Here is a 13010-nt window from a genome sequence, read left to right on the forward strand (position 1 = left end):
CTCAGTCTCTGTAACTGCCTCAGTGGGCTATTCTAAGGACGGGAGAGAGCAGGCCTAGGGCATCCAGGGCAGATCTGGTCCTCACCACCTTTAACTGCATGCAGCGTTTCTTTCAGGTAGGTAATACTCCTGTACTGCTGAGGACCCTGAGACGGAAGGTGGGGGAATATTTCGTCTGTGTCCTGTGAGCCTGGCAAACAGTCCCTGGTTAGATTCCCTCACCTTCCTTAGAGGCCTTGGTAGTTGCTAACTACTTCTGTAGTGAAAAGGACAACACAGAGCTGGTGTGTGTGTGTGTGTGTATGTGTGTGTGTGTATATGTGTGTACTGAAGAACTTCCTAGGTCATACATATGCTAAACCTACAAGCTGGTTTTGACCCTCAGATCTGCTGGTCCTGAGCCTGGACTTCGAGAGGGAGGGTGAGTTTGCTGTTAGCATCACTGTTCCAGTACTCCCGGTGGTGATGGGAGATGGGTGACCTTCACATTTCACCGAGAAGGAAGCTGCTCAGAAGCTGGATAACTTGTGTCTGTGCGCATAGCTGAGGGCCCCAATTCCTCTCTTGGCCTACAAATTCTTGTCTTTTTCCTTATTTTCTACAAACCCAGGCTCCTCCCATGGGCATCTCCCCCTTCACCCTGCCCGCATGACTCCTTACTCCCCAGGTTTTCCCTGTCCCAGGCAGGGTGTGAGTTTCTTGGTGTTGCCCAGTGAAGTCTTACCCACCCCTTCATTTCAGACCTAAGCCCACTCCTTGAGCCATCTGCCTCACCAATGAACCCACAGTGACTAGGAGTGACAGACCTGTTTTCATGTCCCTGAGCTGGAGAGTATGTTTGTTTAGGCTCCTCAATCCCAGGGCTGGGACATCTTTCAAGGACCAAAAGGCCGAGAAGATGCAAGAATTCTCTCCCTAGCAACCTCACCAAAGATGCCTCAGGAAGACCCAGCATCAGAGGGGTCGATCTGTGCATGTAGTAGGGATGTTTGGAGGTGGACAGCCTAGGCCAGGCAGCTCCAGCAGAGCTGGGCACACTTCTTGTGGATCTTGATCAGTCTGCAAGAATACAGCCTTCACCTCCATCTCCCTAAGTCCTTAGACCTTCGCCTGCTGGGATGCCCAGAGGTTCAAATGGTACGTCACTAGAACGTCCCACCCTGTCCTTACCCCAGCCTCCACGCCCAAGCCCTGGCTTACGTGGTCAATGAGCTCCTTGACCATGCCGTTCCACTGGCCCTTGTCGTCCTGCGCCCCGTACTTGCCGTCTTCCACCAGCCGGATCTCATAGGAGAAGCCCAGGATATGCGCCAGCTCCTTCAGCAAGTCGATGCAGTAGCCCTCAAACCGGTCATTGCCATAAAGGGTCCTATCGGACTTGCGGAACATGACAAAGGGCTCCTCCTGTGTGGACAGAAGGGAGACAGGATGCTAGGCTAAGTGGTTGGGGTGGGCATAGGCGCTGTAGCTCAGGCTGACCTTGACATCTCTAAGTAACTAAGGATGACCTAGAACTTCTGATCTTCCTGCCTCCACCTCCCAGATGCTGAAATTACAGGCATGTGCTTCACCTCTGGCCTAGGCTCTTGTACATTCATACATACACACTCACATGCATACGCACACACACATATTCACTAGGTACATTTGTGGGGGGGTACATGTACATATGTGTGCAAGTATATGTGGAGGCCAGAGGTCAAAATTGGGTGCCATTGTTCAAGTATCATTAATGTTTTTTATTGCTTCCATCTTAATAATAATAAAACTAACATGCATTAAATGTAGAAAATAGTTTTAAATATTCCTCCCTGGCCAGATAGGGTGATTTGTGCCTTTAATCTTAGCACTCTGGAGGTGGAAACAGGAGAATCTCTGTGAGTTTGAAGCCAGCTTAGTCTACACAGAGTTCCAGGCCTGGCAGGATGGCAATAATGAGGCCCTATATAAAAAAAGAAAAATCCCTTTGAAAAGAAAATTACATGTATTCACGTAATCTGAATTAACCACTTGAAGTTCACCTTGCTTCAGTGGGGTGGAATGGCTACCACAAACCATCATACACCCTGGTTTCGTGACAGGGTCTCTCAATGGCCTGGAGCCCATTGAGTAAGCCAGACTGGCTAGCCGCAGAGCCCCAGGGATCCTCCTGTCTCTGCCTCCCTAGCACTGGGATTTCAAGCATGAGCCGCCACATTGGCATTTTCTGCGCTCCTAGGGCTAACACTAAGGCCTCCCGCTGGCCCCACAAAGCACGTTGCCGACAGCTGTCCATCTCCTCAGGCTCCAGAGTTTTCTTTTGCCGAAAACATTGCAAATGGCTTGAACCAGGGAGAGGGCAAACCTATTTTCTGAAAGCCAACTGGGTGTCTTGCGATGTCACCTGCAGGGACAGTCCCAGCACAGGGGGACAGGGCTCTGCTGGTGCTGACCGACTTAGGTGCCAGTGACCCCAGAGCTATGAAGTGGCGGGGCAGAGCTACCTGATTCCATAGTGCCGTTTTTCTGCTGGGCTGTATCCCAGGCCAGCACCAGCCTGACCTTAGAATCTCTGAGGAATGCACTAGACCCACTGAGGCAGGAGCTGTGGGCGAGCCCTTTATCCGCTATGGTGCCTTCCTGACCTGTTCCAGATCAGAAACCCTCCCAACACTGCTCTGTTCCCAAGGTCCCCTCAGTGCTCCAAGTCAGGACCTGGCAGTGAGCCAACACTGACTGTGGTAATAGCGTCATCAGCAAGAGGCTGTGCCTCTCCCAGGGGTCAGTTGGTCCTCAGGAAGGTAGTTTGTTGGTGCAGGCATGCCTGTCCTGTGTCAGGGGATGGGAAGCCAGTGGAAGCCAGAGAGTAAGGCTTAGCATTGTCTGACTCTTGAGAAGCATAGCCCTGGGCTATACAACAAACATAAAACTATGGGGAGAGGCAGGAAGCCCGTGGGGAGGACTGAACTGACAGCATCCAGTCAGAGATGCTCAGATGTGGCAAGATCCAGATGCCCCAGAACCCAGGAAAACATACAAGTCCATGATTCTATGGGCCTTAAGCACCCATCTCCACCCACAACTCCCTATGGTGAAATCCAGGGATGGTGGAGCCGAATCCCCGCCCCATCTGCAAACTTCACATTTGTTGAACTACTACTGTGTACCAGGCACCATTTTCTTTTCTTTTCTTTCTTTCTTTTTTTTTTTTTTTTTTTTTTTAATTTTTCAAGACAGGGTTTCTCCGTAGCTTTTGGTTCCTGTCCTGGAACTAGCTCTTGTAGACCAGGTGGGACTCGAACTCACAGAGATCCGCCTGCCTCTGCCTCCTGAGGGCTGGGATTAAAGGCGTGCGCCACCACCGCCCGGCCAGGCACCATTTTCGATGCGTGCCTATCTATTTTGTTTAAGTCTTACTAGCATGCAAAATAGATGGTCAAATTCCCATTTGATACATGAAGAAAAAGACTCAGAGAGAGTAACTACATTACCCAAAGCCACACAGCAGTTGACAATAAACAGTTCAGAGGAGTTCAGTTTCTGATAGACACAGACAATCAGTACCCTCCTTCACCCAGCTCCTTTCCTGTCTGTCCCCTAGGCTCAGACTTCTCCTGACTTCACCTGCTCCTGCAGGTCCTGAACTCAGGCTGAGAGCTGCTATAACCTTCACCTGCTCGGGTCTCTTGGACCTCAGTCCTGACCCATCCTTTCTCCTGCTAGCCACTTCCCCCACACCCACCGTCTAAATGCCTCTACTCCTACCTGAGAGCCATTCACAGATAGAACACATGCTCCCAGTAACACAAGGACTTACTTAGAGGGGTGTTTCATTGTTTGCCCCACTGGCAGGGCACTTTTCTTGACCCCCTGACTCCCTCTGGTGACCACTGTTGGGTCCATCAGTGCCTAATCCAGGCTCCTGCTGTGGCAGGTGGGCTGTTGTTCTGCCCTGGTCTCTCCCATTGTGCCACCCCACCTCATGATATGGGTCTACCCAAGCTTTCAGGAATCCTTCAGAGACTTCTGAGAAAGAGGCAGAGAGTGTCTGCATCTCTCACGGGTTCCTGACCGTCTGGGAACTCTGAGGACAATGTTTTCCCATGGGGGCCTGGGTTAGGCTGAATGGAGGTTAAGGGAACATCAAACTTTCCCCAGGTAATACTGCCCCGGCACCCTGGGCACGGGGCCTGGGTGGGCTGTCAATCCACTGACCCCTTTGAAGGATGCTCTTGTACTGTAGCCAAGCTGCACCACTGAACCTGGTGGCCCTGATCTTATTTAGCTTAGGGAAAGAATTAGAGAGAAGGCATCATCCTTCTCAGGGAAATTGCCCGGACAGGGAGAGATGCCTACTCCCTGCTGTAGAATGGAGATTTCGACAGACCTATCCTAACAGGAGTAGGGGAAAGATGAACCCACCAGGGAGAAGCCCTCAGTGCCTGGCAAGTGTCAGCTGCCAATACTACTATATTGTTCTTATTATTACTATTTATACACACTCCTTCTTCCTGTGTGCAAACTGGCCGGTTACTTCAGTGACCTATCCCGCGTAGAGACCACACCCAATGTCACCAAACGGTAATGATGGTAACGATCATGGCAACCAGGGGAAGTGGAGGGAATCTTTTGGGAAAAGCCCCTAAGACTGCTCCCTTCCTGACCCGCCCCCTCCACGCCTCTTCTTGGCCTTCGCCTCTAAAATTAGCACTTCATTTGTGAAGCCACCACAGCCCCAGAATCTATACATCTCCATCTAAATATGCTGCCTTCGGAGCAGCTGCAAAATGCCATTAATTTCGGGAAGTGCTTTGCGGATGGCATACATATTTAACAGCTGAAGCCCAGGGCATTAAAATGGTGCTCGCCTTAGTAATGCGTCTCCAGCCCAGCAACATTTCCTAGGGGGTAATTCTCAACTCCGAGACTACTTATTCATGGACTATTTCACAATTTATTACTGGAAATGTCCAGACAGCCAGTTCACCGGCTCCCTCAGCTGCTAATCGATTGCTCAGTGAAGGTGCCCTCAATTTCATAACTTCACGCTCTCCTATTGCTCTGGGAGAAGAGCCGTGGGACCAGGGGTAATATTTCTCCTCAACAAGTTACTGAAAACAGGGGTCCAGAAAAATAACCTTTCCCCACTTTCTGTCACAAGACTCTCCATCTGGGCTCGCTACAATCACTTAGCAATAGAAAAGCCAGATCTAGAGCTAAGCTTCTGCCAGACACAGGGCCAGAAGGTTGAAAGAGGAGGCATGGAGCGGGCAATCCCCAGAAGAGAAGGGTTCAGAGATTAGCCACCCAATAGCCGGGTCCCGGAGTGCCCTGACTTAGGCTATGTCTCCTCACATCCATGCACATATGCACATGTATGCACACTGGTGAAACGGTCCACATGTTTCTGTATGCTGCCCGTCTGACCCTGCTTGGATATACAGACCAAGAACCTAGACCCGAGGCCTTGGCTGTTGCAGCACAGAACAAGACAGGGCATTCAGAGTCACATGTCTCTAGTGGGTGGATCCAGAATGGCCCCTGGCCCACATTCTGGCCTTGGCTTTCCCCTTCTACTGCTACTAGGTGCTGGGGGTCAGCTTGCTTGGCAGCTGCATCGATGTGGGTCATTGTGTGCACGCTGTAGCGGTGTGTATCCAGAGGCCATTTGTGACACGTCCCAAGAATTCACATCCGCCCACACGCACCCCGATTACCAGTCACATCCACAGCCAAAAGAACCTCGAACCTTCAAAAGCAGGGCCCCAGGAGCACATGGCGTGAGCTTTCTTGGTGTGAGCGGAGGTTTGGGTACATGAATTTTTCATGAGACTGTGAACAGCAGAGCCAGAAGAGAGCTTGGGCCTGCACGGAGGGTGGTGGGGTAGGCTTCCAGCTTTAGAATGGGGATCTGCCCAGTGCTCTGAACAGCCAGAGGGCACAGTCAGGCTCCTGTCCATTGGTCTGTTCAGGGAAGGCACCCGGAGTACCTAACCCCAGAGGTTTAGCATAGTGAGAGTGGAAGATGGGGTTGGTGAGCTCACACAGGCTGCTGTGGCCTGCCACATCCCAGGAAGAGATAGCCGTCCTTCTCATCAGGGTTCTCACCTCCAGGCCCTGGTTCCCTGGGGCAGAACAGTTTGATGTTCCGATCCTGTACCTGCCTATCACTCAAATGTGGTTGCCTTGACAACGCCAAGGCAAGCCTGTGCACTCAGCAGGAGGTGCTGGCCCTGTGCACAGGCAAACCAAGCAAGGTGCTGAGTTTTCAGTCAGGACAGTTCAGCCAGCTCCGGGCTGAGTCACTCCCTATGATGTGTGTAGCTGTCCCAGGGATAGGTGATTAGCCTGATCCTAGGGTCAGGAGCTCAGACTGTGCCCAAGGGAGGGGAGGACATAGGAGCCAACCTGGAATGTTATGTCTCTCTGAGAGGCCAGAGCTCTGGGAAGGTCCTGGGTGGAGGTGACAAGATTATATAATCTTAAAAGTATATAGCAGAGTATGGAGCAGTGGGGGATGGGAGGGAGGCCCAGGAGAGCTCACTGGGCTTGAAAAATGTTCCAGTGAGGACTGGAAGTTTGTAACACTGTGCCCCAATGCCAGGAATCGCCACTGCGACTGTGCTAGGTCTTTGTTGAAGTTCAGGGCTCTGACAGCGGCCATACATGGTTGGTGTGTGACCAACCTGAGATCACTGGGTCCTGAATCAACAGCAATCCATTACAATAACTGCTCTCACCCACCATGAGTTTGTCGACATCCACCCTCTCAACTGCAGGAAGTAGGTGTGATGGCTCCCATGTATTCCTTATCAGACAGACCACAGGTATCAAGCAGGAAAGTCATGTCTCAGGCCCACACATTACATCAACAGAAGCCAGGATGCAACCTCAAAGTCTGTGCTCTTAGCTACTGCTCATCCTCTGTTCCTACGGGTGCCAAAGAGCAGTTGGGCCATTACTACCCAGCTGATGTGTGGCTGAGGGGCAGCGGGACAGATGGAGCTGTGTCCGGGCTATAAGCCAAGACTTAAGAGGGACTTATCTCGCCCCATATCCTGCTGGGGTTCCTGGGAGTCAGCCAGTTCTGGGGATGGGACCTTGGGTATATAGTGAGCCCAGCAGGTTGGGGTCCAGTGCCACTATGGTGAAGGTTGACAGGTCAATGGTTTGTTTGCCTGATTCAGTTCTTTAAAAAAAAAAAAAAAAAAAAAAAAAAAAAAAAAAAAAAAAAAAAAAAGACCTGTGCCTCTGCAGAATATGCTCTTTTGGGGGTTGGGGGTGGGGGGTGGGCAGTGGGCCGCTATCCTGGAACTCATATGTAGACCAAGATGGCCTTGAACCAGATGCACCTGCTTCTGCCTCCTGAGTGCGTGCATCACCAAGTCCCAGTCAGTTCCACACCCTTGAAACAGGGCGGCTGCCATTTCAGTGAGATGTGACCCAGTGGCCTTTCAAGGAGGTGGTGTTTTGCATCTTGTTGGGGTGTCCTCCGTGCACGCTCCCCGTTTGGAGTCTTGTTTCTGGTTGCAACCCCTCGGCTCCTGTAATCATCTCTCCTCTGCCTCTCTTAAATCATATTTCTCTCACCTCGTTTTAATCTTGCCTTGCAAAAAGTGTTTTATTTATATCTCACATTTCATGCAATTCTGCTTTTAATCTTTTACCACCTTTTTATTATTTTATTTTTACCCTTTTATATTTTAGCGCTGCCACACTCTCATCCCTTTGCTTTTGGACATTTTTTTTTTTTTTTGCTTGAGCATTTTTTTACCTTGTCTAGCCAGCATTGTGAATTATTTAATTTTTCGCCTTTCTTAATATCTTCCCTTTTTATCTCTCTTCTTACCTTCATTATCCCCCCTCAACCTTTCTACTTAGCTCTCCTTTTGCTGCCCTTTATCTTCCTATTTTTATCCACATCCATATTCCTTTAATTGTTCATCAGTCTCCCGGAAGTCCCTGGGTGCTTTTTGTTTATTTTTATCATTTATCTTTTACATTCGTTTTGCTTCTGTTCCTGTTGCTTACAGCTTTGACCTACGGCTTTAGTACTTCTCTCCTTAATAAAAAATGGATCCCTAAAGACTAGAAGGGCATGTGATTATTTGGAAGATGCCCGAGGTTCTCACTCGCACCCGTCCCCCCTCCCCCCCAGCCAAAGGTGGGATGCTACCTTCCTGGCTCTATTCCTGTGGCTCTATCAGCAACCTGTTCACAAGACCCATTCAATCTCTATGGGCTTTAAGGGGCTCTCTTAGGACTATGACCCTGGGGGCTGGAGCTGAGACCCATTGGCTAACATTCCCCTCAACATATACAGTGCTTCAGTGTCCTCGAGATTCCTGGAAGAATGGTGATATTTTGTAATTGCTTCCCTAACTATTTCATGGTGCCCACCAATCACCCAGCTACTGAATACATGCTTGGTGGGCACCATGACACTAGAGGGGAGGATGGTCTTGTTTGACCTGGCTGAACCGCCTCAGTGGGGGATGTCGGGGAAGCCACCCCCAGCCAAGCACCACGGAAAGCTCCCAGTATTTGGGGCCAGGTCTCACCCATGGAAGGCTCCTCTAGTACGGGCCCACTTTGCTTTCACGTAAAGGAACAAGCCCAGGTATCCAGGTGCGGGTCTTACAGATTTGGCTGTTATATTCTAACAGGTTGACTTGGGCCAGAGTTGCTCTCAAAGGAGTCAGCTTCTGCTTGGTTGTGGTGAGGCTCCCTGCTCCTAGGGTGGGCCTGGGGTAAGTGGGGAATTGTCCCTAAGAGCAGGGCTGTGACTCTGTGACATGGTGAGGGTATGTCTGAGTCTCTGTTTGTCTTTGTAGCCTCCTAGGAGGCAGTTGCACATGCAGACCAGGTACAGCACCAGTCACTAAGGGGAGGGTGGTAGCTGTCAGCTGCAAAGTGCAGGGAGCCTGGGAGAGTTCATGAGCCACTTCCTGGTTGAAGTGGATCCAGAGAGCAAGGGCAGGAGGGGAACTGAAGGCATGGAGAAGACACATCTCTAAACTGCCACAGCTAGGGAGGCAGGTAGGTGCTATCCACATCTAAAAGATGAGACCCCCCCCCCCCCGGCTCATCACAAACGGGATGGGATGTGGCTCTCTTCAAGGGGAGAGGTCACAGCCTCTAGCTCTTGGGATCTATAAACCTTGTTCAGTGTGGGTGTGTACAGGCTCCTGGGGCTCTCTGGTGTGGCCCTAGCACCTGCCACAGCTGGAGGGACTTAAGGGAAGGGCCATGGCCCTGGGTCTTCGAGTGGGAGAGTCGTGTTGAGCAATCGCTCTTTAGTGGTTCTGCTGAGAAAGCAGGGACTCTGATGTGCAGGTGGGTGAGACAGCAAGCAGATTTCTCTTGGGGGATGGGGAGAGATCCTGGGTTCCAACCTCCCTCTCAAGCTTTCTGAACCTTCCTAGAAGTTTCTACTTTCTTGTGATCCACTTTGCCACTGTCTCCTGGGAGCCTCCTAAGGGGTACCCAAGATGTGACAGGTGGAGGATGGAGAAGTCTCTTAGGTCAGATGGCCAGTCCACCTCTGGGTCAGACAGCCTTTCCACCAGGGCCCGAGGTTCTTACCAGCACAGTGGTGACAATGAGCGACCTGTTGGTCAGAGAGTCGGTGACATTAGGACCTCGGCCTTTGGCAACCTCAGTTATGTTGAGACCGTCAGCTGGACTCCACACCCCAACCTGGATGGACAGACAGACAAAAGGCAGGTGCTGAGTCTTTTTCTCCACGTCAACAAGGCCATTTGCTTCCAGTCATTGCAGCCAACGCTGCTATCACTGCAACTGTGTTCTGAGTGAACGATTCTCATGACAACCCTGCTGCCCTCCCTCATCTGAGGAGACTTCAACGTGTGAATTTTTTCCTCCTCCTCTTGCTGACAAAGTCTCAGCTAAGGGAGAAATGCAGAGGAGCTGCAGGGAGCTGGGAGGATGCTGCAGAAGATACCCAGCAGGGATAAAAGGGCCAGGGGTCCCAGGCTAGGCCAGAGCCACACTGGGCACACAGCTGCTTACTCAATGGGTTTCTTCCAGGGGAGACACCTGCAAAGCCAAGCTCACCCTGGAATGAAAGTCGACACTCCCATTGGGATGAGGGGGAAGTGTGTGGACCAAGGGGAAGGAAGAACTGTGGGTGTACAGGCAGCAGGCCAGCCTTGGAAGCTGGGGTGACGACATAAGTCCTATGAACTACACTAAGGTTGGAGACACTTGGTTTTGTGGTTTCCCCTCTAAAAATACACCCAGCCACCATGGGAAACACCTCACAGCATCCTCACAATATCAAGTCAGAGCCTAAAGTCAAGGAAGGAGAAGCAGGGTTTAAATGTCATCCCAGAGTGAAGAGAAGGCTCGGCAGGTAAAGGCACTTGCTGCTAAGCCTGATGACCTGAGTTCGATCCCTAGGACCCACGGTAGAAGAAGAGAGCTGACTCCTGCAAGTTGTCTTCTGGTCCTCACAGGCGCACAGTGGCGTGATTTCATACATGCACACACAATGAATAAATAAACGCAATACATTTTTTATAAGTCATTCTAAAGCCCCAGGCCTCTTGCAGGTGCATTCTGAGCAAACTGCCCAGCTGGGCCTCATCTTGGCTCCTCTCTCAGGGAAGGCATCAGCACGCCCCACTCTGTCCTTGGCCCAGTTGGGGGTACTCAGAAAGCCTAATCAATTAAACAGAGAGGCCAAGAGCAAACATCCCACCCAGAGAGCTGTGCACAACAGATAGCGGGAAGATACGTAATTATGCTTGGGTAATTCTGCCTTAATCCTCCCAAAGCCACCGGCTGGAGCTAGCTGGATCAGCTCTGACCCAGCTTAGCAAACAGAACGGGGCAATGAGAGGCTGTGGCTGCGGAGGGGGTTCAGCGCTCTCTCTGCCTGTGTGCACCGCTGGGGCCACAAGGAGAGTTGACAAGCAGATGGGACTGGAGAGGCTCTCCTCTAAAGTGGGCCAGGTTCAGTGCGGAGATGTTGAGCAGAGGGTTGGGTGCTGAGCAAGAGGGCTAGGGGCAGGAGGCACTCGACAAACATCTGTCCAGAGGTGGATGAGCAGCAGGGAGCTTCAGGCCGGCAAGCTCTTTGAAGCCCCCGATAGATGCCAGGCGTAACGGGAATGAAAGGATGGGAGTAAAGAGGCTGTCTGCTCACAGGTCCAGGTGGCTATGACCGGGAGCCTCTGGTGGGCACCCTGCAGGTCAACCTCCATCCAGGGATAATAGAGTTTTCCTTGAGTATTAGCTACGGTCAATTTGTAGCAGCTGCCTGGAGGGCTGTTGGGAGATAGATGCCGTTAGGGTGGGCTCAGATGAAAGAGTGCTTCAGTGATCAATTACTGATGCCTGCCACAGGCACAGGAGCGGAAAGCGATGGCACGTGTGCCATCTATCTACTACCCCTAGAACCTGATGCTGTCCCTAGAGCTGAGTGACTGAGGAAGCCAAGTTAGGACAAGCCACCTGTGAGCGCCATGTCAGCTGTGCCGCTGCCCACGAGGGAGACTGTTCTCTAGCACTGGGGACCTTAAACAAGATTACGGGAACTTGTGGAGTATACCTGGGGCTGGAACAGTGACTCTTGGGCGATCTCAGGATCTCAGGAACAGAGGCCTCAGCCCCCGACCTTGGGAATTAATGCCACATACGACATGAAGTCAAGCTGTGGATGGACTGTGAGGATTCCTGGCTACCTATTCCTATACATTGAGTGGGAGGATTCAGGAAAGAATGAGGGAGCCGTGGCCGTGTGTATAATGTTCTACTTGAGGCCAAGTAGAACCAGGTCCATGCCTGGGGGCGCTTTTACAGCCAGGGCACTGGAGTGGGGTCACACTCAAAAGTTTTGGAGGACATTTCAGGGAGCAGAAGAGACTGGGCTGGGTGGGGAGGTCAGCTGAGGAAACTCTCGGCGTCTAAAAGGCCTCAATGAAGGGCTGTAGCATACTGACTTGGAATTGGGGAGCTATCGGCAGGGGAGATATGGGACGGCTTCAATAGAACATTTCTATGTTGGCCAGATGAGAGGCCCCAAGTCCAGATAGGATTGCTTTCTTGTACCAAACGCTGGAATCAGTGGTCTGAGAAGCTGGAATCAGTGGAGGGGAGCAGATCCCAAAGATCCCAACATCTCTTTGAGGTAAGGATTTTCTTAGTTTCCCAGACAAGCAATCTCTCCATATTTGCTTAGCTGCCTCTAGGAACTGTGAGCTTACTACCCCAAGCCAGGCAATCTGTGGAGGCTAGAAGGTTTAACTTAAGAACATATATGTCCTTATTGTTGACCCAACCCTGCAGGATCTTAGAGACAGTCAGCTTGTGCCGTAAGTCTTTGATTGTGTTTCCCTGACAGGCCTAGCTCATAGAGCGATGGCACAGGTGTCTGTCTAGCTAGGCCACTGAACTCGGTACACTCAAGTGTAACAGGCCCTTCGGGTCTTCTCTAGCCCCCAGCCCTGCACAAGCCATGCTCGGTCCGTTGAATCTCAAGGGGATGCCTGCAGTGGCCCTGCTGCTCTGCTAGGAGGTTGTGGAAGGCACTCCCAACATCCCTGGTCCTCTGCTGGGCCTCCCTCAGCGCCTACGTACCTTCTCCAGGCCATCCTCCTTCAGGCTGATGATGTCCAGATCAAAATCAGTCCGCAAGCCACTGGTTTTGTTGAAAACAATCCGTCCAGTTAATCCTTCCCATTGAGCCTGCGGAGGGGAGAGGGCAGAGCGGCAATTCCTTGGGCTCATAAATCATCATTCGGTACAACTGTACAATGCTTCATTTTAATTACTCCTTGCACTGATACTGTTCCCCCAAGACCATGATTAATTAATAATCACCTCCATCATTGCTCGGGCTGTGGTGCGAGCCAGCGATTTCCATAAATTCTATTACGCTCTTTAGCCAGCTCTACATCTGCACCTTCTCGTGTACAACATCGATCTCGGATGCGCTCAAACGAACCCCCGCCTTGAAGCCCTGGGAAGGGGGAGCCCGTGTCAGATCCCCGGAGAGGGCCAGGGAG

General features: G+C 51.4%; 1 protein-coding gene across 2 annotated transcripts in view; it reads right to left on the reverse strand.

The window, feature by feature from the left end:
• Grik3 (glutamate ionotropic receptor kainate type subunit 3) overlaps positions 1 to 13010 on the reverse strand; it is a 221288-nt gene that overhangs the window by 41458 nt on the left and 166820 nt on the right. For both annotated transcript variants that reach the window (XM_057783968.1, XM_057783971.1), the window contains exons 8-10: positions 12583 to 12690; positions 9565 to 9678; positions 1201 to 1404 (exon numbers count right to left, since the gene is read on the reverse strand). In XM_057783968.1, the coding sequence (XP_057639951.1) occupies positions 1201 to 1404; positions 9565 to 9678; positions 12583 to 12690 (426 nt within the window). The remainder of the gene's footprint in view (positions 1 to 1200; positions 1405 to 9564; positions 9679 to 12582; positions 12691 to 13010) is intronic.

Source organism: Chionomys nivalis, chromosome 11 (genome assembly GCF_950005125.1).
Source record: "Chionomys nivalis chromosome 11, mChiNiv1.1, whole genome shotgun sequence".
In the NCBI taxonomy this organism is placed as follows: Eukaryota; Metazoa; Chordata; class Mammalia; order Rodentia; family Cricetidae; genus Chionomys; species Chionomys nivalis.